Source organism: Sceloporus occidentalis, unplaced genomic scaffold (assembly GCF_023333645.1).
Source record: "Sceloporus occidentalis isolate IW3139 unplaced genomic scaffold, rSceOcc1.0.p SCAF_2, whole genome shotgun sequence".
NCBI lineage: Eukaryota > Metazoa > Chordata > Lepidosauria > Squamata > Phrynosomatidae > Sceloporus > Sceloporus occidentalis.
The window spans coordinates 215,592,962-215,619,843 of record NW_028316982.1 but is presented as its reverse complement, the minus strand read 5'-3'; the positions used below and the strand labels follow the sequence as shown (position 1 = coordinate 215,619,843).

The 26,882-nt window shown below is 37.5% G+C and overlaps 1 protein-coding gene across 5 annotated transcripts in view; it reads left to right on the top strand.

The window, feature by feature from the left end:
• The window catches only part of LOC149319683 (roundabout homolog 1), a 764,680-nt gene that overhangs the window by 315,292 nt on the left and 422,506 nt on the right, over window positions 1-26,882 (top strand). For 4 of the 5 annotated variants that reach the window (XM_089512200.1, XM_089512201.1, XM_089512203.1 and 1 more), the window contains exon 3: window positions 16,765-16,848. In XM_089512200.1, coding sequence (XP_089368326.1) covers window positions 16,765-16,848 — 84 coding nt within the window. Of the gene's footprint in view, window positions 1-16,577; window positions 16,849-26,882 lie in introns of those variants that run through there. The other variant, XM_089512198.1, reaches the window with a different exon arrangement.

Sequence of the window (26,882 nt, the reverse complement as noted above, 5' to 3'; positions counted from 1 at the left end):
TTTTGTTTTTAATTTGTGGTGATCCTAAGGTGAACCTTAGCCTTCCGCTGAGGCTGAGAGAGTTTGACTTGCACCAGGTCACTAAGTGGGTTTTCATGGCTAAGCAGGTATTCAAACCCTGGTCTAGAGAGTTGTAGTCCAATGCTCAAACCACTACACCACATTAGTTCTCTCTTCTGTCTACAATCATTGCATAATCTTTGAAAACAGTTCACAATAATTGCTAGTGATAGAGTTTAAAAATGGTGGCATATTAAAATGCTTTCCTCTGTAATTGACATTGTATAAGAAAAAATACTTTAAAATAGTTGGGATGCATGAATAACAAAATAGACAGTATGTCCATATTGACCTTGGCTGAATGACGCATGAGAAATTGAGCACAAAAGAAAATCAATGTAATCATTAGTTGGCTTGCCCTCTAGGTATGGCAAATGGTGAAACAGTTTAAATTCAAATAATTTGGGGAAACTGAAATGAAAGGACAAGTCTTAATCGAGTTTAATAAATCAAAATTTAAATTCTTTTTGAATTATCATATATTACTCAAAAATGATTGGGAAAAGGGGTATCACAAATGTCAGGGATTCCTTCACCCACATTTATAGTTTACATGGAAAGTTCCTAACTTATAAACATCATAAATAATTTAATTTTCTCTGAATAACATTTGAACACATTTTACTTATTAACAGAATGAGTAAAACAGATCTACTTGATTATTTATAGAATATGAGGTACAAAGATGAAGCTATAAGATGGTATTTAACAAATATTAAAAACTAAGTTCCATCTTGGTTCCTAAGTAAATGGAAATTGCATCCTAATTCTCTTAGTTGGATGGACAAAAGATGAACTAGGTTGATTTATCTGTCTGCTGCTCTGCCATTCCTATCCCTCTTCCTTAAATCACTTAACATGTTCTCAGCTGGCCTATAGTATGCACAATAAGTGAACATATCATATATGGCTTTCATGCTTTAAAAAGTGTAAGTTCCTTTTAAAATCTGATAAAATACAGTGGGCTCTTCCCTTACATGGGGGATCTGTTCTAGACCCTGCCACGTAAGAGAAATCCAGTGTATGTTGGAGCCCCATTAAAATTAATGGGGCTCATGCCTGTGGTGTGTACCCCATTACTTCTTCTGCTGCGTGCAAGGGCTTCTTCCAGCGTGGCTTTCAGCATCTGTTTTACTCACGTTTGACGTTGGACACACTGTCCTTTGTCTTTCCTTTCTGCAGTCTTTCTTAGCAACAAAAGATGTCAGGGGTTAAATCCATTATTATTTTAATCATTTTGGTCCAAAATACACTGTAGAAATAATTCCATTTAAGACTGCTTTAACTGCCCTGGCTCAAGGGTAGGGGATTCTGGGAACTGTAGTTTTGTGAGACATTTAGCCTTCTCTGTCAGAGAGCTCTGGTGCCACATTAAACAACAATTCCCAGGATTCCTAGCATTGAGCCAGGGCAGTTAAAGTAGTCTCAAACTGGATTTTTTCTGCAGTATGTTTTGAATCTCTGGGCCTGAACAGACAGGCCAAAATAAAGCTGATTCGGGTCACTTTGGAAGTATGCTGTTTAAATGACACATGCATCTTAAGAGACCAGAAGCTGCACCAAAGCTGCACTCCAGTCCTTAGGACTGGAGCATGGCTTTGGTGTGGCTTCCGTCCTCTTATGATACATGCATCATTTAAGCAGCATACCTCCAAAGTGACCCGAAGCAGCTTTATTTTGGCCTGTCTGTTTGAGCCCTCTGTCCCCAATCCTGATTGTGGTTATTTGTGTAAAGGTCCTTGTGTGATTTTCAGGTAAATGTTATGACAGCCATCACTTCTTTTCTATTGGCTGTTGTAACAAGTTTATCAAAATGTCCTGTGTCACATTAATTATCATCTCTACTGTATCCCCCAGAAAAAGTAATGGGGCCCATGCCCATGAGCTTCTGTAAATCAGAGACTATTGCTATAAATGTGATCTTTCACAACACTAGTTAATGGGCCAATGCATTCCTTGCTGTTCTTGAGTATCTCATTAACATTCCTGAGAGTTGCTCCGAAGGTGGTTTTGTGGGACTTCCATCCAAATTCTACTCCGACATAGTTCTCTACTGCATGGAGTTGTTGGTCCAGTTGTGCAAGGATAGCTAGAAGGCTTTTGTGAAATTAAATGCAAGGCATTGCATATTCTCTGTTTCAGTTTAGAGAGGTATATGCTACCAAACTGTTCCATGTGTCACAATACTTTGTTATTAGGGGGGGATGCCTTAATTGCAGAAAAGAGAGCATGGCACAGATAGTTCTGAATGGAGTAGCCAACAGACAATTCTTAGAAGTTCTAGATACCATGTGTACAATGGTACTGCCTTTCCTTTGTCCTTGTATCATATTAGGAGAGATACACTAGTAAGATTGTTGGGAAATTACTCAGAATTCTGTTGTGTGAGCAAACCTATTGTGTATGCACAACTGTGCTGACAAGGAATCCTTGGTCTGGTAGGGTGAAAAACAGTACCTAGCAGGAGTGGGTGAAATGTTGCAGAAATCTTCAGCTTAAGAGTGTGTATGGGGAAATACCATTTTAGTTTGGATAGCTGAATTCAAGGAAGCTCAGAATCTCTCGTCTGCTTATTTCCAAGCCCTGACTCAAATGTTCAAGCCATTTATTAAAATGTATCTCATTATTTGTGGTAATGAACACTACTTGGGAGTGACCCTACTGAATTTAATTGAATTAACTTCTAAGCATACATGAATATGATTGTGCTCCATATCGTTAATCCTAAACTCATTTGCTAGGTTCTAAACTTCATAGGATATACTTCTTAGTAAATATGTATAGTAATGCACTGTAAGATTTTAAAACATGAATCATTTTTTTTAACTTGGGAGATAAAGGTTGTACAGTAGGCCCTTGGTATCTGTTGGGGTTTGGTTTCAGGGCCCACCGTGGATACCAAAATCCATGGATGCTCAAGTCCCATTAAATACAATGGCAAGTAAAATCGCATCTCTTATATAAAAGGGAAAAATCAAGGTTTGTCTATGGGAATTTTTATATTTTTAAAGAAGTTTCAAGCCATGGATGTTTGAATCCGTGGATTAAAAAATCCACAGATAAGGAGGGCTGACTGTAAAACAACCAAGTTAAGGCTGTGCTGCTGTAAACATTCACTCTGAAACTGTCCGACTATAAACTACCCTGAATATGGTCTAAATCCATTTCATTAGCCCCAAATAGAGTAGACCATTGAATCATGGGGACTTGATAAGTCAGTACTTATGTTAGTTGAAACTTGGTTGGATTTAGGGTTTTATGTTTATGTTTCAAGGCAAGTATGCTATTAGTTTTGATGTGGGCTTTATCTATTCTGCAAACTTTCATAATTGCCGAAAGAACATTCATTGTTAATTATATATTGTACTCCAGTTCTTTGAAGTATAAGCTGTTTTCAGATGTTCTTTGAAAAACTGAAGGGGAAGAACAGCATACACTGTCATTGCTCCCAACCACCATACATTCATTTGATGGCTGGAATAGAGTTTACATACAAATAACTATACTCTATAGGATTTTCTCTGTAACCAAAAATCAGAAGAACAACAGCAGATTTCCACAAAGTGATGTCCATGGCTGCAAATGAATATATGAGCACATACCCAACAACTCGATCTACTGTCCCTATCATCTCTTGCCCACCAAAATGGTTCTAGCTCTCTTCCAAAGGTATATGATTGAGACATGCTCATAGTGTTAAAAATTTAATAGTTGCTACTGCCAAACAGCTGGTCTCTATGTCCTATTTCCCTCTGTGAACACCATTAGTCTATGAACACCATATATCAGACTGACAACAGATTGAAAATCCTACAAGTATACTTGCACTAGTACATTGGTAGTTGTGCTTCCAGACTTTTGACTGGGTTTCTTTATTTCATACCTTAAGGTGATGGTTTGGTATGCAAGTGAACCTAACATATGGTTTTCTGGTGCTGAGAGTGTTTGGCTCATTCAAGGTTATCCAGTGCTCAAACCACTACACCATATTGGTTCTCATTAAGAACTGCACCTCCTTCTGCTGTTAGCCTCATATTAGAGTATTATCCCATATTAGATGCATGTGAACTATGTCAGAAGGTTATTCCTTCATCCCAAAAATGTATCGATACAGTTCCAGACCTTGATAAAGTTTAAAAAATGATTTAGTCATTGTCCTATCATTATTCCATCTGTGAATCTTATAAAAATAGCATACATTTCAATTAAACCATTATTAGATTTATGGTCTTACCCATATCAAGGATTTGTTTGCCAAAGACATTTATCATCTTATTTTAGGCAAAATATAATCTTATTTTAGACAAACTTTACCCAGAGGTTATTAGTACTTCTGTTTCTAATTAAATTAAGATCTCTTTCATCTTTAGTGGGTGATTCCAGGACTTTTAGTGCTGGATCGGGGGCCATGGCAACTACATGGAGCCCTGGTGGCGCAGTGGTTAAATGCCTGTACTGCAGCCATTCACTCAAGACCACAAGGTTGCGAGTTCAAGACCAGCAAAAGGGCCCAAGCTCGACTCAGGCTTGCATCCTTCCGAGGTTGCTAAAATGAGTACCCAGACTGTTGGGGGCAAATTAGCTTACTTGCTGTTCACCGCTATGATCTTTGGAATAGCGGTATATAAATAAAACAAATTATTATTAATTATTACTACATGACATGGCCCCAATCTCACCTTTCCGTGCACAAAAAGGAACAACAAAAAGCAGCTCCTTTTTGCACTCTAGAAAGGGCACCATAGCCACTAGTGTGCACCTTTTCCATGCCTCTTTGGTGCTCGTCATGTAGTTGCACCACCAGAGGAGCACCATGACACTGCATGCCATGTGGTGTGGTGTGAAGCATCACGCCAGCCTGGGGGCAGAGTCAGATCATGTGTCACATGGATGCCATGCCCCAACTAGGCCCCAGGCCGGCCTTAATGGCAGATCTGTACAGCCCCTCCATCAGTCTGTCTGGATTAAAAATTGGATTTATTGGTATGTAATGATAATAGGCTTCTCCCAGCTGTTTTTTTTAATGCAATCTCTTTCTACATATAGCATTTGCTCCAACTGACAGGCACATATAAAATTCATTTGGCATGAGATTGTTCCATAATAGTCATAGGTCCAAAACACACTGCAGAAATAATCCAGTTTGAGACTGCTTTTAATTGCCCTGGCTCGATGCTAGGGGATTCTGGGAACTGTAGTTTTGTGAGATATTTAGCCTTTTCTGTCAGAGAGCTCTGGTGGCACAAGAAACTACAATTCCTAGGATTCTCTAGCATTGAGCCAGGACAAATAAAGCAGTCTCAAACTAGATTATTTCTGCAGTGTGTTTTGCACCATTGTCTCAACTTCTGCATAGTCTGAAACCCGAGTTTGACTTGATTGTTACTCTTCTTTAACTCTGTTGGTTTGAAAGCTGAAATGAAGAGAGTTTTTATACTTGGGAGAGAAAAAAACACCTGTATGTTCCTTCAGCATCCTCATGTGGCTATGAGAATGTTGCTACTCTTCAATTATTATTTTTTTCCAGATATCTATGTTATGAAACTGCCGCCACTGACTAATACTCTCATGCTTAGCTTGTACAGTATTGCTGTAAAAATTGAAAACACCTCAAGATATGAGTTCGATTACTATAAATCCTGAATGCCCCTTGCGGTGTTGGATGATTGCCTAGGTGATATTAATTTTCTAAGGCTGAATTTTGACAAGATAGGGCTGTTATTGATTATTATGCTCCCCAGCTGTTTCATTTTTGAATGAGGTTTTATTCTAACTGCTGCCTGAGTTCATAAACTTTTAAGTAATTTTTGACCTTGTGATTCATTTTGAGATCTGCATTGATCACACAGAGGAATGGAATCTGTAGGTATACACTTTTACAGACCAGCAGAGAATGGCACATTTTTGTACTATTTATTTCATAATTCTTCCAAGTTCTGATTCTTCAGTCTTTTCATTGTGCCTATATGGATTTTTATTATTTAGAAAACAACTGACCAGCTTCTGTTTTGTCCATCTGTTTCTTTCAAGTAGTTAGAACAGCACTGGGCAAAGCAAAAATAAATATGATATTTCTGTTTCTGTAAAGTGTGACAACCTTGAAATAGGTGGATTCACAAACATATATTAAATAACAATCCCATCTGCTTCCACACTTCTGATATCAGAACCTTTCAAATACTGAACACCTTTTTGACCTGTATCTACCAGAGCAGAGGGAAAGAAGCTAGGTCTCCCCCCTGCATTTTTTCTCTCTTTGTTAAATTAATTTCCTTTTTGTTGTAGGCATGGATGAAGACTGGAGAGCTTTAGAACCTGCATATTTAATGCCTATCCTGATCTCCATGCTGTACCTACAAATACATATTTAAAGCCTATCCTGATCTCCATGCTGTACCTCCATATATATACCCTTTAATACTTTCTGGCATCAAGGGGTATGAAATGCAGAACCTTCAATGGAGGCTTGAAAAAGGGATCTCAAGTTAGAGATATTTATTTTGTTAAGCTTTGAGGTTGGTGAGTAAATGAAAATTAAACATAAAGATTCAGGGTATTGAGCCTGCTTGTGGAAAAGGGCATGCAGTGAAAGGAAATTAAGAAGCTGCTAAATCAGATGTTAAATAGAGAAAATCTAAAGTTTCTCATGATTTCATGGTCATGTAAGATCTCTGATCTGATCTGTTTGGCAATTTAAGTATAATAAATTTATTATCAAACAAACATAACTGTAGATTTATTCTGTAGTAGCATTTGAACCTTTTCTATATAAGATCATAGATTCTATAGCAATCTGTGGATAAAGGATGGCAAGCTCTAGAGGTGATTTTCCCCCATAGCTTCCAAAAGTATAACTGTGTTGGCATGTAGCAAAACTAAGAAAGGGGATCATCTGCCGCACTTCTGAAACGTCATAGAGGCTTCCCGCTTTCCTTCCATTGCGAAAGTGTTCACGGGGAAGCCTTGGAAAAGCCATTTTTATTAACAAAACTCTATGATGTTTCAGAAGCAGGATGGATGATCCCACTTCAAGCACTTCTGAAATATTTGGGTAACACTTGGGCAACACTTCAGCAACATTTGCCCAGCAGTAAGTGCCCCGTGTGATAAACACCTATGTTTAAAAACCTCCAGAGAAGGAGACACCCCCACACTCCATTGACAGAGTGTTCCACTGTCAAACAGTCCTTACCATCAGGAACTTCTTCCTAATGATGAGGTTGTTAGAGAAAAAGATCTTTGGGATGGTTGATGTCTCATTCTGCCGGTGGTTCTGAACTGGTACCAACTGGAACAGATGCAGTCTTCTTAGCTACTCAGGAACAAAGTAACTTCAACACAGATTTTCACTCAAATGAGGGTTTATTGACTTTGTTGCTATTTACACTTTACAGCAGGCTACTATACAACTATTCTCTTTCAGAGTCCATGCTAGAAGCTCGAATGTGACATCAGTCTTTGTTCTCTCAAAAGATCAACCTTCCCACCAAGTGGACAAACCTCTTTCCCATGAAGTCACCATACTACACAAGACCATAACAATAACACATTTTGTGTATATTATGTCTCAGGCAATGTCCTTGAAGACTTGCTCTTCCAGGCCTAGACTTTCTGGCCTGCAACAGGAACCATTTTAAACCTTAGTTAACCATTGACACATCTGAACATTTTCAATACAAATTAGCAATATATTTTAACAGAGGTGGAATCTCTTTTCCTGTAGTTTGTATCCATTGCTCTGTATCTTGTTCTGGAGCAGAAGAAAACAAGCTTCCTCCATTATCAGTATACCATCCCTTCAAATATTTAAACATGGCAATTATGTTACTCCTTAACCTTCTTTTCTCCAGGCTAAACATACTCAGCTCCCTAAGCCACTCCTCATAGGACATGGTTTCCAGACCTTTCACCATTTTTATCACCCTCCTCTGGACACACTCCAGCTTGTCCACATCTTTCTTGAATTGTGGTTCCCAGAACTGAAAACAATGTTTCAGGTGAGATCTAACCAAAGTAGAATAGAGTGGCACCATTACTTCCTTCTATCTAGACACTATATATCTATTGATGAAGCCTAGAATTGCATTGGCTTTCTTAGGTGCTGCATCACATTGGTCATTCATGTATAGCCCAGAGCTGGTTTCCTGTGTGGGACTGTACACTTCTTTTCAGCCTTAGACCTTCTTAACCTAATATTACAAAGGAGAACCTGGCACAGAGTTTTATCCCTTCATTATGTGGACATTTCCTGTAATAAAGCCTGATCAAGACTAAGGAGAACAGCTGCTATTAGTGCTGTACACTATAGCAGAGTACAAATTGCGTCTGCCTATTCCAGCTCCACTGGGAATTTAAATGATACAGTGAAGGTCAATCACAAACTAAAGTCTCGCAGCTGAACAGTTAAGCCAGGAGTTTTGATCAAACTCTCTCACCTTGTATTAAAGCCTTGAACTTGTTATGGAAATGCCATAATAATTGCTAAATATTTCCCTACAGTATTCTATCCACTACACATATCTGCAAAAGATGTGTGCCACCCTAGATGTGGTTCATCATCAAGGGGGGGATGGTGCTATGCATTCCAGATCAACATTTTGATTTCTTGTCCATAATCCATTGTTTTGCCAACTGTAGGATGTTTTATTGCAAGAAACAGAACCAAACCAGGAGGTATTCATTTATGTCCAATTAGGCAATTAGTATACTTGGCACAGATGGTGTTGGTATTAATTGTGTTCAGCATGGTGACAGTTATAGGATTGGAATAGAGAGGTTTTCACAGCTAACTCTTCACTGTCCTTTAACCAGATAATCAAGTAGTTATGTGTCCATATGCATGCAAACACACATATTGGTAATATGTTGCCTGAACATGACCATTTTGGCTACAGCGTCCCTAGAGGACATCAGAGGTTCCTTAAAACTAAGAGAGAGAGAGAGAGAGAGAGAGAGAGAGAGAGAGAACAAAAATAAACTTTAAAAGAAAAAAAACACCCATACTGTTGGGGACATAGAGTTTGCACATGGCCCAAGGGCTGCACTAGAACTCCTGTTCTAGACAATACTTGAACAACATAGCCAACAGCTGTATTTTTTCCTATCCTAGAGTAGGGACAGAGATCCAACTGTGATCCTAACATAGGGGATGGAGAAGAGGCTTTAAGAGCCACTATAAGTTCTGATTATGGAGGGAAGTCACGATAACAAAGTAAAGGAGAAGAGGAGGAGAGATATAGAGGGAGAGGAAAGAGCGGATTGCAAAAAAAAAAAAACAACCCCTTGACATTTGATTTCATCTCAGTTTTCACCAGGGCCCCCAAAGTGTCAAAAATAATCTGTTGAAACAAATATAGATCACGCTATATTTATATATATATATGAAGGCATGCTACCCCACTCCACCACAATTTAGATTGGAACCACAGTTGAGCAAAGGGTTAATGTATCTCTGACCTCTTCTCTCTCTTCTCTAGAGTCCTGATGTGGATCAGGTGCTTATTCTACAGTAAGAAAGAAAACAGCTAACTGCTAGCTGTGCCTTTAAAATACTGCCTAATATGAGTTTAATACCATTCACAAACATTTCAATGACCTATGAAGAAGAGTGTGTAATCTTCATCCCTGAGTTACTAATTTATACATCATCACAGTATCCAAGTTGTTCTGAATAATGAAATTACTTTCCCATTAACTATTAATTTCAATAATCTATTAGAGCACAGATGGGTAAAATGCAGAAAATGGAATACCAAGACCATTTTTTGTGGACTCTATGCTCCAGATGGGTTCCAAAAAAAGTTTTGCAAAACATTTTTTTCAAAAAAATATTTTTCTCTGGAATGTTCCTGAATGCGTTCTAAAGGGTGTGGAAGAGATTTTGACCAGGTTTGGAGGCCAAAGTTTTTTTTTTTTTTTTTTTTTTAAAGGGGGTCAGAAACAATTTTTGGAAAAAAATTCCAAGAAATTTTTTTATCTCGAAATTCTTCCAAAAAAACCAACACCACCTAATTGTTGTTAAGTAGCCAAATAGGGTGCATCCCCACCACATTTTGTGAGGCCACAGCCCTATCTAGACCCAGAAGAGGGTTTTTTGGAAACCCAAATCATGATGAAAATGCTCCTATGCTACCTACATAGGTTTGGGGAGGATTGAGGGGGGTTGGGGGGAGCAGATGGGGATGTCCAAGTTCTCCTAGGGGGCTAATGTGCCTCTCCAACCTTCCATGATTGATCACTGCTGTATTAGAGCATCAGTCTATGAGTTTGTAAACTATACTTATATTCAGGATGACCTTTTTGGAGCTAAGGAAGGCCCCAACAGTGAGCTTCTGGGTGCAGGAAGCTATTTGAACTAGACTAGCTGGTTTTGTGTAAAATGTTAATATAATATAATATAATATAATTAATATAATATAAGGAAGAGGAAGGGAATGGATTTTTTCCCCACACACATACCTGAAGTAATGTGTTCAGGAGAGTTAAGAATCCCACAAATGAGCATTTTATCTAATCACTGGAATTTACTACTATTTATATTATAACCTACTGTGACAACACATAGCTTTAATTTTGTATGATTTAACTTTTTATCACTGTGTTGTTTAATAACAACTACTAGTTTTTCCTACACCCCCTTTAGGCTTTCCTACTCCTAAATTTGAGGTGATCTCAGTTATGCGCAACAGCAGTTTGTACATGTAATAACACAGGGTTCCAGAAGATGAGCGGCTTGGAGAGGCCTCTGGCCGCTCCAGCCACAACTGACTCTGATTGGCACAGGACTGCAGTGACCAGACAGGACTGCAGGTCCCAAGGCTGACTGCTGCCACAATCCGGAACAACCAACTAGTGAAGAGCGGGTTTTTTTCTGCTCCTTTTGCGGCCAGGTTTGGCCATCTTAGCAGGCCTCAGCATGGCTTCCTGTCGATCTGGGGACATGTGTCATCTCCACGCCCTGCCCCTAAAATGTCAGAAGCTGCTCTTTCTTCCCCATCTGTTTCGGGCCACAGTTGTGTAAATTGTGCTGTCAAACAGCAGTTTGTAGATGTAATAAACACTTCAAGACAGAAAAAAATATTTCATGACTTAACACACATTTTTGTTTCAATTGAGTATCATCTGAATGTAGTCATTTGACTACCAAAATTCAACATGCTGTCAGTCACTTGCATGAACCTTGTTTTGCTATTGCCTGTCCTGATACCATTGATTGGTTCAATAAGAGTTCATTATAGAAACATTGCTGACAATTTCCCCTTTGTGAAAGAGTAATTTTCTGTAGTACCAAATGAAGTATACATACATGTAACAATATATCTTTATTAGGATGAATGGATAACAAAAATAAATTAAACATATTTACTTACCCTTGTTTGTTTTTTATTGTACATCCTTGATTCAAAAGATAAAACTAAATTGACCTTTTCCCACTAATGGGAAGTCCATATAATAGTAATTACTGTTTTGCAAAAAAGAAACAAAAGATCTTACTGAAAGCTTGTTTTTTGTTGTTTCATCTTATTCTGCATTTTGCTTCTTATGAGCATCTCTTCGTTAATTTGTAGATTTTATCTAAAGAACATCTCATGTCCTCTAGGGCCACAATACTACTGAATTTCAAGACGGCAATATTAATTGACATTTTGAAGATGATCATTAATAAAACATTAGGCAAAAGCAAATGAGTATAAACTGCTATCAATACTGGAATGGTGTTCTGCAAATTGGATCAATTCTTATTGATTTATTTCACTAATCTAGAGTAATGTAGGAAGATGCATCTCAAAAAGAGTGCTGAACACATTAAAACTCCAGTGTGAGAAATGATGTGTCTTTAAAGATCACTTTGTAATGCTAAGATTGTGTAAAACAACAAAGAAAGTCAGGAACTTGAAATGGCTCCTATCTCATTTTGGTTTCTAGTATGAGTTCATATTATTGTACATTCAGCATATACTCTAGCTAAACCAGTCACTAATCTTAATTAATTAGATCAGATTGTTTAGTGATAATTAATAGGAGACTCCCAGCTCCTAAAAAGAATGGACCTCTGACTCTGAAAGTAATTTCATTGAATGATACTGCAATGCTAAATCATTTTGGTTGAGGTAATTGATACTGAGACCCATGAAATCTGGTCAGATATATTTGACCATGTCATTGGTGACTGGTCTGCTTATCTTGGTAGGATATATATTTCAAGCATATGTATTAGAATGTAATTTATGGAAATTATAGAAACGAATATATAAATAGTAGCCAACTAAGATTTAAATGGTGTTAAATATTGATTTAGAGAAGCAAGTCAATGGTTTTAATCAACATGATTTCAAATTAGTAGTAATAAAAATAAATATAAGTTTTATGCTGTAAATATCATGTATTGAAAGAACAATAATACACCTCATATGTTTTTATGAAACATCAACTTATTAACTATTTGCATTGATCCATTTTAGTCTTATTACACATGCATTACAAAGTGGACAAGATCATTCATGAGAGTCTTTAATATGTGTGCTTTAATACAGGACAGAGTTCAAATGATACTGATTGTTAATACCTTGACCACACTGTCAATCAAGACAGGTATTGTTCACAAATTGATATCTGCTGTGGTTTGGATCCAGGATCTGCTGTGGATACCAAAATCCATGGATGCTCAAGTACCTTTAAATACAGTAGTCTGATAAAATAATGTCTGTGGATACACCAGGCCAACTTATGAACAGATAATGAGGATGAGGATGATGGTAATAATCTATAATGTGGACAAGATAGGGAGAGTTACCACAGCTGCACTAGAAACTTGCAAAATGATACAGTTGTAAGACTTTTGTCGACACTCACATTACTATTGGACAACTATCATCCAGGTTTCACTATTCAATTTCTGAGTACGTTATTATAGCATATAATATTATCCATCTCCAGGAGTTTCTATTTCAGTCCATTTCAGCCTGGATCTCTTGGCATCTTTCAATACCATTGGCCACTCTGTCTGACTGGAGGATTTGAAGGCACTGTTTTACAGTGACTCTGTCCTTTCGAGAGGGACAAATTCAGATACTTAGATTTTGGGGTCTTAAAGCTACAAATTTTCTTTTATTATTACAACTGGATAGTAGCAGGAATGGAGGCAATGGTTTAGGAGAGGATGATAAAAGGAAAGTTTTACTTTTTCTTTTTTGAAAACTCCACGTATAGAGGAATGTTTTGTGCAGTTATGGGATCCTTACCTCCCTCTCAGCTTATACAAGCTGTAAGGAACCCAGGCAGACCAACTGCTACCTGTTTCTCTCCCTGCCCCCCACAATCCCAGTTCACATTCAACCACAATTCTAGTTTCTGTAGTATTCTGTAGATCCTTTAAAACATGGATCATGGGTAATAATTAGACCTTGTTTTTACTTTATAAACCAAGATATTTCAGCTGAATTGGGACTCCATCTAACTAAAAAAAAAATCACTACTACATTGAGCCATACAAAGCGTTTGCACTTTCTGAGGCAGGCTCAGCCAAATGTGTCAAAAGCCCATTCAGTGTTCAACAAGTACAAAAAATGCTGTAGATTTTGAGAAACCCATGGAAAGGAAGTGTTCTTGTTAAAATGTTTTAAAAATAGCTTTAGTATGAATAAATACTTAAAGGATTTTTGATGGGTATCTGTTCACATTTAATTTGGGGGCAAGGGGAATGGAAGATACAGATGAAATATACTGGATCTCAGTTAAAACGGGTTGCTATCACTTTAGGTATGCAACGTGATATGGGAAAACAAGCATTGTGCAGTGGTTTGGGTGTTGAACTATGACTCTGGAGACTAGGGTTCGAATGCTGGCTCAGCCATGGAAACCCACTGGGTGACCTTGGGTATGTCACACTCTCTCAGCCTTAGAGGATTGCAATGACAAATCTCCTTTAAACAAATCTTGCCAAGAAAACACCACGATAGGGATAGCCTTAGGGGTATCATGTCAGAAACTATTCAAACGTACATAAAAACAACAACATGCAACATTATTAGAAAAAACTTGCCAGTGGACTTCTAAACATTGGATCTCTGTGTTGGCTCTGTTTATTCCTAAACTCAAAAGTATGAGATCAGATTCATAGTTGCTGGGTATTAGAGGAAATTACAGAGTGATCCTTAGTGTTTTATCAGTTATTGGTAGCATCCTTTTTTACAGCTTTTGTGACAATGCCTTCTGAAGTTAGTAGTAAGTTCCTCTTTCTCTGTGCTCAGCTTTGAACAAGAGCTTTCAGTGTCCAGCCTCTCCAAGTATTTCTGCTAAAAGACCCAGATCAGTGCAACTAGTACTATGCATCCATGAGTGCTTTAAACTTCTGTTTTTCAAACAGCACCCCCCCCCCCCAAATACATTAAAGGAGTTCCTAAACCAATTTGTGGTGTGTGTGTGTGTGGGAGGGGAGTTCTTTGTATTTTATTTTTAAGAAGCCAAGTAAAGCTCCCACTGTTGGGCTGCAGCATATAGGGTTTTAGTTATGAATAACTTTCTCTTAACATTGTCACTTTTATCTTAGTCCTAGAACCTAATCATGAAAGATTGGGAGATTTTTTTTTCAGATTTGCTTTATGCTTTTGATTTGCTAGAGAATATCTCATAAACAGAAATAGAAAACATAGTATAAGCCACACTTAATTTAGCAAGAGGCCTACTCAGCAACACTTGACTGTTGTAATTCACAACTAGTTCAATAGCTTCATACGTGTAAATAAAAGGCCAGTGTGCTAGAGTAGAATGCTGATGTCTTTACAACACAAGCCTCCTTCAGAGCAGTTTTCAAGGATGTTCACAAGATTGCCTATTACTGGGCAGCAAAAAATAAATGGAGGAATAAATGAGAATTTTTCACCTTTCTCCTCTGTCTTATTTAAAAACATATATATATATATATATACAAAAACAAAAGATAGACTTTTTTCCTAATGGAAAACCTTCCATTTTACGTAGTCTGAAACTCTTTATCCTTCATTCTTCACAGAGGTTGCACGTTAATGTTTTTCCCCCTAGTCATAGACATACCAGTTTTTAATAAAAAAAAATCTCACAAACATTAATGTAATTTTAAAGTATTTCCAGTTTATTCAGTTTAACAATAGCATGAATTCTGAATATAAAACATTTGACAGTTATAGTTTTCAAGGAAATTTACTTCTCTATGATAATGTAGACAGATTTTAAAAAGTACAAATAATGAGCCGTCTTGTTTAGATACAGATCAGTCCAGCTTTACCAATATAGGAAATGTTATGTAATATTCATAGAATGCTTTCTTGTTTATGCCCTAGAGTTCAACATAATTCATGGTGACCCTGTGCATGACATCTCCAAGACCCTCTATCCTCCACTGCTCTGCTTAGGTCATTGTAAATTCAGGCCCTTAACCTTTCTGGTTGAGTCTATCTGGCATGCAGTCTTCCTCTCTTTCTGCTGCCTTCTACCTTCCCAGTATTATTTTTAACAGTGACTCATCTTTGTCATAATGTGTCCAAAGTACAACAGCCTCTATTTCATCATCTTGGCTGCCAGGGAGAGTTCAGATGTGATCTGTTCTAAGACCCATTTGTTTGTCTTTCTGGCTGTCCATGGTACATGATGATGGGAAATACAATGAATTGGACAATTATGACTTACGTTCTCTGTTGTATATCTTGACACTTTAGGATCTTTTCCTGTTCTTTCATGGCCACCCTTCCCATTCTTAGCCTCCTTCTCATATCTAATAGTCCTATATTCTTCTCACCATTATTTTACAATTTTCAGAATTTTGTGTTTGCTTTTTAATTTCGTAAGTTTAACTATTACATTGTTAACATGAGCTACTATTGAGTATTGCCATTGTATAGTATTACCGATCTTTGTATTGCTACCATTACTATAATGGTAATGGGAGATAATTATTCTCCCCATTTCTAACTTGTGCTTAACACTGTGGATGCTTTCCAAATGATTTGGTAATGTGTTGTTATTTGTTTCTTTTGTAATAGGCTTCGCTATATATAATTGCAAAATAAACCTGAGCTTGAAATGATTTCTTTGATAATGCCCTTCAGTTCAGGAAAATCTTGCTCTTTCACTTGATTATAAACTGTTGCCTTTTACTAGATGTGATCATTCTACTTTCCTTTGCACCACCACTGGAGAAGGAATAGCCCATATACAAGCCATCCTCCTTATTTGACAAGACACTGCTTTTCCCCCTTCCACAAAGAGGTAAAGTCCCCTGAGTCCGTAATTGCCAGGAGATGAAGCAATGATGGGGAGTGATCACAGTCAATAGCTTTGATTAACAATAAGGTAGAAAATTAGCAATGCTAGCATTCAACCACCCTGCCTCCTTTTCCCCATATGTCCACCACAGCATGTGCTGTCTGCTTTGTAGAGTGTAGACAGAACACTTCAGAAGCTGTGAAATCAGAGTGAAGGTGCAACAGAGGGCTCAAACTAGGGAAACAGTAAATAGAAGGGGAATTTAAAAGCCAGGAGGAATGTTACTGAAGATATTACAGAAGTTAATTCAACCAATGGTGTGGAAGAATGAAGTGTGCTGTGTGCTGTCTCTGTTTGTTTTTCTATCATATGTGGATTTACTTGTTTATGGACATGATTTGATTGAAATGGCAAGTACTGTTACAACTATGAATCCATCAGCAGCTCTGATGTTATTTCCGACAGACTCTGATGACCTAGAGAGGGCAAACGACAACGGAACACCACTTCCCACCTCAGATAATGAGGACAATTCGCTGGGCTACACAGGTAGAGTGCATCTTTCCAAATTACTCCTTCCAGTTTCCTAATTCCACCTGCTATTCTCACCTTTGCACAATTGTGTACAGTTATTTAACCATCCCATAGTTGTTTAAGCATCATTGATGCCATTGCCACTATAACAGAACATTACTGTTCATCCTAGAAAATGGAAATGTATTGCTGAAAAAAATGACTGCAAGATCTCCTTTTTAACTTAAGACTAAGTTTAAACTTCAGAAGAATTGAAAGACCAAATATTGTTTAAATGTCATAATTTATTCCCCTTTTCCATTTTTACTCAAACCTAATAGAATGTTTTCTTCAGAGTAATCTCTTTTGAAATGACTACATATTTATTTTATCTGTTTTTATTTGTCAGCACAATATGTTTTGTTTTGTTTTTGCAGGATTCTTTAATATAAGCATGTTACATTTCTATCATATGAGGCTATAGGAGGAGGGGGATAATAAGTGAAATCATTAACAGTCTAAATGATGGAATGGTGCCTCAGAAATCTTTTTTTTTTCCAATTTTCACATTGTTATTAGCACTGAACACTACACAATTAACCCTACTGTCATCTCAATTATGAAATTATCAACTCCCACTGAGATTAATCCTGAAGTAAAGTGTTCTGTGAACATCAGCAAGAATGGCTGATGCCACTCCTAAACAAAGATGAAAAGAAAATTGAAAGAATATTACTATATTTTCTGTCCTAGACAGTGGTACGCATAGAAGGAAAGCATATCACTTTAAAGGTTTCAGTATATGTACTTGCAGAGCTTACATCAGCTGCTTAGAACAAACAATTGTTAATAAAATATAAAATCCTGTGCAGTTTATAAATTTCAGAAGAAAAAATGAAAATAACTCATATGCTAATATACCTGTATCAAGTGAAATATTACATGACAGAAAGTAGTAGTGATGTGTTAATCATGAATATCTTTATACTCATTACAGTTAATAACCTCTTTCTTTACTAGTTCCTAGCAATATCACTTTTTAAACATTTTGTAGATCACTTATGTTTTTGCCAAAAAAGAATTTCACGTTTTCAGAAATATTTCTCTATACAGGATAATTAAAATAAGTAACATTAATCACTTTTTTATTTTTATAAACAAACTAAACAGTACTGAGCAAATATAGTTTATCTCACATTGTTACAAATATTTAAAAATATAAGGACATTTTCTACCCTCCAAAAAGTTGCCCTGAGACTTGATATATCAGAAGCAGTCAGAACTGGCAGTGATGGACTACACATGGAATCCTGAGGTTGTCTTGGCTAGCTTGAAGAAAAAGTTGACAAAGTATGTGGAAACCTAATTGATAAGTGGTCTGGTGTAACTCCCTTATGAAAAAACAGAACTTTTTAGTATTCTTATTTAACAAAGTTTTGGAACAAAACAGGGGTGCTTTGGGATTTCATAATACTCAGGGAATGGTGGGACTCAAAAGAATACCCACCTCCTGCATCACTAGAGAATCAGTCCATATCAACCCACAACTATTTGAGTTAGGAAAAATGAAAAATGAAGTTGCATACTTCCTATTAAAGGTAATATTCTATTACCCCTGACAACTTGGAAAAAAGATGCAGGACACCATTGCAGAGTAAACTAAGGCCACCATTTTTTTCTTTGAACAACCCATTGGGGAGGGGGTTCCTAGTGCAGAATATTGGGCCCCTTTCCAGGTTTGGGGAAAAATCTAAAATATTAATCACATCAGCCTAAATAACTACAGCTACTTGTAAACCATGTCCAGATGATGCACAAATAAAATCAGCCCCTTGGCCTTAACTAATATGATTTCTCTGTTGACTCTCTAAAGGCTCTGTCCAAGCACTAGGCCTGTTTGGGCAGTAGACCAGATTTGGTCACCTAGCCTGCAGAGTCTCCAAATCATAGATTTCCTTCAAAATGCAGGCATTGCCCTTGATCTACCAGATGCATTACCAATATGAGGTAAATTCCTCCTCTCTGATCCAATTAGTCAGGAAGTAATTCCTATCATCTCATCCTTCTATGGCTCTTACAATTCAAAGGTGGCTCTTGCATGCAGGCCCAAATATGGTCCAAATGGCATTGTCTTTGTCTGTTGAACTGCCCAATGAGTAATGACAGTGGACAACAAAGTTCATACTTCCCCAAGGCCCCTATAAAAGAAAAAGAAAAACACCAAACAGGACCAAACCAACTCTTAACAAAGGTGTAATGTAGCTGTTAGAACTGTCACAAGCACCAGCATTCTAGCTTCTGGATAGATTGCTTCTGGATAGATAGTAGAATTGCCCAAATTTGAAATGAATATTGCAAAATCAGCACCCAGAAATTCCAAATTTCCTGGACATACCACCAAGAACTGAAACTTAATCTCTGGTGAATCAGTAGGAGGTTGTTCTGATGCCTGAATTGAAGGCTGCTCCCAGCAACCCTATGCCTTATGTATACTAACTACTCTACTATGCCTCTTCTTATGCTAATCAGTCTTTGAACATCGAAAGGTGATGCAAAGTAAGTCAGCCTCCATGCTGATGTACAAATACAGATGTATATGACCTGCATAACAACCTGCCAGGAAATAATGAAATTCTTTTAATTTCAGTTTAGCCTTTGGAGATAAAAGTTAATATGGGACTTAACAGTTGAAATATGTATTCTCTACTGTACTAAGATCTGGGGCCTTTTTATCTAGTATGTATATCTCTGAATGCTACAGAGTTAGTTGGTGAAAGTTTGTTCTTGTTAACTGCCTTTGATTTGATTTTGACTCATGATGCCTCTGCGAGTGAGACATCTCCAATATCCAATGTCTCCCACTGCTCTACTCAGTTCCTGCAGGCTCATGCCTGTGGTCTCTTTGATTGAGTCCAATCCTCTCTTTCTACTGGTCTCTACCTCTTAACATTGTGTTGTTCAAAGTTTTTCACCACTTGGGTGAAAAGCACAAGCAAGTGCTTCAAGGAAGCAAAATGGAGAGGTAGATCTGCAGTTGTCAGTGGATTATCGTAAGTAAAAGGGTGGAAAAATAAAATAAAAATCCAGTATCCCACATTCTTTTTTATGAAGAAAATGACATGGTAATCTGCCATCAGCCATAACTATTTGGTGGCTAGTGTCCTCCTACTAATATAACTTTCTTAAAAGTACTCATACATTTTGCAACTATGGAGTTTATGACACTAGGAAGATCCTGCTGAAAAATGGGATTTAAACTAGATTCGATTAAAAAAATACTGCAAATGCAGGAAGTGTATCATACATAATGACCCCCAAAGTGAAATACAGTGGGCCCTTCTCTTATGCAGGGGATCCATTCCGAACCTCCCGCATAAGGGGAATTTCACGTATGCTCAAGCCCCATTTAAATGAATGGGGCTTGTGCACATGCCGGCATGGCGTGGCGGCAGCACACGCACCATGGGCGCACACGCCATTATCTCTTCTGGGGCATGCTCAGCTTCTTCCAGAGCAGCTTTAAGCATATGCTGAAAGCCGCGTAAGGCACGTATAACATGGACGCACTGTAACGCGAAGTTAAACTGGAGGTAAAGCAGAGAAAAATGGCAGCTTTTTACTTTGGGGAAGTTCCAAAAGTTCTGTTTTACCTAGAAATTGACAAAATGGTTGAATGATGCCAGACGTGATTTGTAGGTGTGTAGGCAGAATAGATGATCGAAAACAAATAAGAAGTCCCAGAGAAAAGAGAAAGCACACAGTGTGAAATGCGTAATAAATGGTGCACAACCACAATGCACAATATGCAATTCACAACTGCAGTCACAATATATGATGTATAATATGCAATGCACAACTGCAGTATATGATGTGCAAGGCACCATCATAATGCGCAAAGACAAGGCACAGAGGAGCATGCCATCTGTACAGCTCCACTAGTGCTGCTCCTGTCAGCAGATTACATCCATAGTATGGTGGTGACTTTTTTGTTTTGTTTTTGGCCCTGTATGCTTTGTATGATTTATGCATGTTTATACCCCAATGGATGCCTGCCACTGAATGTGTTATGGTGCAGTTCATACACTAGTCATGCAAGACTCTTCAGTGATTCACTGCTCTGGTAGTTTGTGCCTCAATTTGATAAGGTGAGGGAAGTAGTTAGGTGGGAGGCATAAACAACAATAGAAGCTTTTGCTCACTTTCTTTTTTTAAAAAAAGTTTTCACACACTAACAGCCTCATGGTTCTCAAATAGTCTAGGCCCTTTTAAGTTTTAAGATACCTTTTATAAGATAAATGCGTGTTTTTGTATATCTGTATCATTTTATGTAATTATTGTATTTTAAAAGAGCAAAGGAAACTGATTATAAACTAAGTATTAGATTTGATTAACCACATAGTTAGTAAAGTAATAACTTTTGTTGATTGCTGTAGGGTTGGCTCTATTTAGAAAGTGTGAGATTTTTCTGCATACCATATCTCTTTTCTTATCAATGGCTGCACAGTAATTTCAAGGATGGTATTGTGCTTTATTACTGAAGTGTGCCTATAGATTATAAAAAAGGAAGGCAACACATTTCCTGTTTAAGTCGCCATGACGTAAAATATTGGGGAACCATTTAACAGTTCACTGAGTACAGCTCATGTTACACTGTTGTGTATGATGATTGTTAAATTAGCAGTGCAGCTAAACATTTTCGGATAAGGTTCACTACTTCTTATTAGAATGGTATTTGCAAACCTTATTAGGGGTATGTATTCAGGAGGAATATCCAAAATATGTCATGCTTTGGAAAAGATTACTTATCCGTATTGTGGCACTTCAGTGAACTATGCCACAAGATTTTTAAATGGATTAAATTCTTAAATATATCCATATTCTCAGTATGCTGGTATGAGGTGAAATACCACTATTATTAATCAAACGAAAGGAGATAAACTAAAATACTATATTCTACAGATGTAGATATTGTGGTAAGGCTATGCTCATAAATTAAAGGAACAACAGAGTGACATGTGCAAGGATTAATTATCTATCTGCAGTTGCAATTTAAAGGGTACCTAAACATGACCTAGTTTTTTGTCATGGGTGACTTATGTGAAAACATAACACAGAATAATCATAAAGAAAAAAACACAAGGCACCAGGAAATAATGTTACTAATCAAAATGGCCAGTTCATTCTCAAACTATGCTTTAGATCTGATTTTCTAATTACTTTCATTAATTAGATTCTCCTTTGGAAAAAAATTAAATGTACCTGATTTCAAACAATTATCAGTGCCTTCTACACAAAGATATCACCAAGTTCTAGGCCTATGATGAGTCTATATGAACAGTACCCATCACCTTTGTATATAAAAGATTATTATTATTATTATTATTATTAACCTTTATTTATGATATCAATTACAATTTTAAAAGGCAGTATTAACAAGCTATGTATTGAGCAGCCTCACCTAGTTATTTATAGCTGGTTTCTGTTGTAGGTGGAGAACTGTATTTTTGAGTGTTTGCCCCACATACCCTCATAAATCATACCTATGTGGTTGTGGTCAAGTTTATTTTTCCTAATATGCTGAGTTTATAGGCACGAATATTACTTCTTCCTGCAGTCTGTAGAAGTACAGTTCTGTAATTAGATAGAAGCCTACATTTTATTTCTTCATCAGAATTTAGAGGGGGGAAATCCAAAAGTGAATCAAAGAAAAATATTAAGATGATCATAAGCAAAATAATTTATTTGAATAAGACCTGTTTTAATATGTGACCAGTCCACTCCACTACTTACTTAAGAATTAAGCCCCACTGAGTTGAATGGGGACTGTTCCCAGGAAAGTGAGTACAAGATTACATTGTTAATCTCTTTAAACACTTCAAAGTGACATGGAAATAAGAGCAACAGCCAACTAAAGAAAGCTTAGATTTGAAGGAAATGTTTTCTTTGAAGATAATTTTATTTAGTGAGTGCAGCCCTTCTGAAGACCTAGCATTCACAGTTCTAACTTCTAGCAATAGTAAGACATTGTGAATTGCTTGTTTGCTGTGTACAGAAGTTTTTAAACAGTTGTTCATATGCTGTATAATTAAACCTTGTTTTTACTTTATAAAAGTATTTTTTTCTTTCCAAATTGTGCTAACTTTCAAAAAAGAGAGCTTAATGAGAGGAGTAGAAGTTTTCAAACATATTATAGTGTATTTGGTGGTATTAGAACCCTGATAGTCAACCATGACAGAACATTAAAAGAGTTCCAGTTGAATTCTTGAATTCTTGGATACAATTGAGCAGATAAAGAATTACACAAGCTACTGAACAGAATTTAATAGATGCTAATCACTGGATACCTCTTTGGTTACTAAAACTAGCTGAACTATTCAGTGAAGTATGGGAAAAAAGAGACCATTCCCAAGGAGTGAAAACATAACATCATTGTCAAGTTGCCAAAGAAGATGCTGTTACAGAGGAGAAGAATTGGAGGGGAGTTTACCTGCCCCCTGTATTTGTGAGCCTTCTGTAGATCTGTTGTCTGAAGAAAAAGCTGATAGAAAACTATAGGAAAGGAGGAGGAGGGATAGTTGGCTTTTGGCCTGATGAGTCATATGACAATCAGTCACACTGAGAACCGTTAGGAAAGAGTCGATACAACTGCTATACTTGTTATTTGCAGTTTGTCTGATAGCCACAAAAGAATCAGTCATCTCTATAGCCTGGCATCAAATGTATTTAGTTTGAGGATGTATTCTTGTGGAAACTGGTCCGAATCATTGGTCACCTGATGCTTACTTTTTTTTCCCAAATCATTTTTATTTTATATACAAGTTTCTGTAATTTTTTTTAAAAAACACATCCTTTTGACTTTCAATCTTTATCCTTTTCAGCCATAACACATAAAATAGTGGATGCACACTTTAAAATAATATAGGCACAAAAACTATGCCATTGTCAACAATAAATAGCACATCTGAAAATTCAATATGAATGAGTTTCTACAGTGATATTAGATATAGGGCAAAGTTTCCATAAAATGGTCATGCATAATTTAAGATTTAGTTCATATTTGCAGCCTGAGCCAGGGCTTCCTGCATCTTTAGTTATTTGTGCATGTGCCTTCAAGTCATCTGTGCATTTTTGGCAACCTCATGAATTTTTCATAGGGTTTCCTTAGACAAGGAATACTCAGAGGTGGTTTTACCAGCTCTTGCATCTGAAATATAGCCTGTAGTACTTGGTATTTGTTGTCCTAACCAAGTGCTAACCAGGGCTTGATCAACATGTAGTCTCTTACCTGTTTTAAAGCACTTATGTTTCTACAACACAACAGGGTTCAGGTTTACCAACTCAGAATATTTTCTATCTATGAACAGGAATGTGCCATCACGACAAGAAATCCAGAGCTCTCCAGAACATGTGAAACAGAAGCAGAAGCAGGAGAGCTGGCTTATATATTTTGAAATGGTTAAAGTAATATATATTACTATCTAAAGAAATACCACCACCACCACCACCACCCCCCATACACACACCTTAAAACCATTAAGTGCAAAGTTTAAATCTGCTAACAGGTCAGGCCCCACCTGGAATATTGTGTCCAGTTCTGGGCACCACAATTCAAAAAGGACATTGAGAAACTGGAGCGCATCCAAAGGAAGGCGACTAAAATGGTGAAGGGTCTGGAAACCATGCCCTATGAGGAACGCCTTAGAGAGCTGGGGATGTTTAGCCTGGAGAAGAGAAGGTTAAGAGGTGATATGATAGCCCTGTTTAAATATTTGAAGGGATGTCATATTGATTAGGGAGCAAGCTTGTTTTCTGCTACTCCAGAGAACAGGACCCAGAGCAATGGATGCAAGCTACAGGAAAAGAGATTCCACCTCAACATTAGGAAGAATTTCCTGACAGTAAGGGTTGTTCAACAGTGGAACAAAGTCCCTCGGAGTGTAGTGGAGGTTTTTAAACAGAGGCTGGATGGCTATCTGTCGGGGATGCTTTGATTGAGAGTTCCTGCATGGCAGGGGGTTGGACTGGATGGCCCTTGTGGTCTCTTCCAACTCTATGATTCTAACCACTGCTGTGTGTGTGTGTGTGTGTGTGTGTGGTATACAATTAGTTCTGGACAGATTTTAGAAAATTTACTCCTTTGACTAAAACTTTAAGAATCCCCCAGCCTGTAAGGCTAGTGGCTGAGTCCAAAAAAGTAGTGTTTTCAAATTCTGCTTAGGGATAGCATTTGTTTCCTCCTGAAATGGCCATCCCACTCCCCCTCCACACAGGAGGCCATGGAGCTGGGATGGACTGTTTGCTGCCCTCACACTGATAGAGACCAGAATGGTTAAATCACCCCATGGCTGCTTGCCATGGTGTTCGAAGCCTAGGGGATGTAGTTAATGGTATGCTTTGCCTGTTATCCCCTAGGAGTCCCATTCCTGGATTAACCGTCGACCCACCCACCTGCTGCTGGTATAGTGTGAAGTCTTTCTTGGTCACCTCAGGGCCGGGTAGGAATTTTTCCCCTTATCCACAGGATTTTTTGCCTACCCCATACTGTTTCTAGTGGCATATGGGAAATTGGCTGAGGTGGTGTCGCAATAATACATGATTTGGTTTAAAACTGTTCATTCTAATTGGACATTATAATATTTATTTTGCATAAATTCTTTGAATTTGATCTCGGTGATCTACTGCGTGTTAGGAAAATTTCTCGAAACATCCCTATGGGCCTTGCGACCTGGGGGGTGGCTGAAAGAAATGGACCTTGGCTCTGGTTTGAAGGTATACCCTGACTTTAATCTTCGCAGATTGGGAAGGGGGACTTCTTGCTGGGCTTCCTTATGTGGGCTGTCCAATGGCAACCCAATTTATGGGCTGTCATTGAGGGCCCAGGTGTTATCGTCCTTGATGAGCTGCAGAGGTAGTCTGCGGTAAGACATCAGTATGCAGCTTTTCCTGTCTCCCACACTTGTTTGGTTAGGATTTTAGTTGCAGTTCCATTAAGAACTTAATAAATAGGTCAATAAATGGCCTTGTTTTAACCCATACATATTGCGTCTGGTCTCTTTATTCCAAGGGTAGGGTAGCAATGTCTCTGTATACTGCAGGGAGAGCAGGGTTTGGGTTTTTTTAATTTTGTTTTTTAAAACAGCATCCATTACCAACAAACTTAAACCTATATCCAAAGCATATTATAACCTTTTAGGAGCTTAGCTATGTTAATTCCTCCAAGTGACTTGGGAGGAAGAAGTGGCTTGAAATGATACTTCAACCTTCTGTGCATCCTGGACACTCCTTGGTGCCGGTCATGACTGCTATCTTTTTTGTCACTTCTAAACATTTTTATTTATTTATTTATTTATTTATTTATTTATTTATTTATTTAATAATTGTATTATATAAATATAAAAGTATTATATATATTTCCACATATCTTTTTGGGGGGATGAGAAATATGTATTCACTTGAGTTGGCTATTAGAGAAATGGTAATGATGTGTTATGCTTGTAGAAATTGTGTAATCCCATCAATATCTATAGCACTCTGCAGAGTGCAAGAGGACAGATCATTGCTCTGGAGTGCTTCTGGAGTATATTTGCATTTAGGAAAGATTGGAGAGGAAGGGGGAGAATGGCAGAAGGATAAACATCTATTAAATAAGTCCATAAGATAGGTTTACAAAAGGAGATAATGAATATTGAATTGCACGGATAAGCAGGAAACATGACAATAGTTACAGATGGTTTTTTGAGAAAATGTTGGAAAACAGCAGCTGAAAATGAGTTGTATTCTGAGACTAGTTCATTGTAATCTACAATGCACAATACCCCTCTTATAATTCAACATCTGGATAAACATTTCTCAGGTTTGAATATGCATCCCTGGGGCACATAAACAAGGAGAAAACTGTGCAATCAGCCCATGGGGAAGTTTTTGTCATTTTAGTGGGATCTTCACATTGTCTCCAAAGAAAGATTTATCCAAGTACAGGTGTGTAAGATTAGCCTTCACATATTGTTAACAGCTGTACAGTATGAATGACAACTTTACTTCAGTACTTCATTGTGGAATGCTGGGTTCAG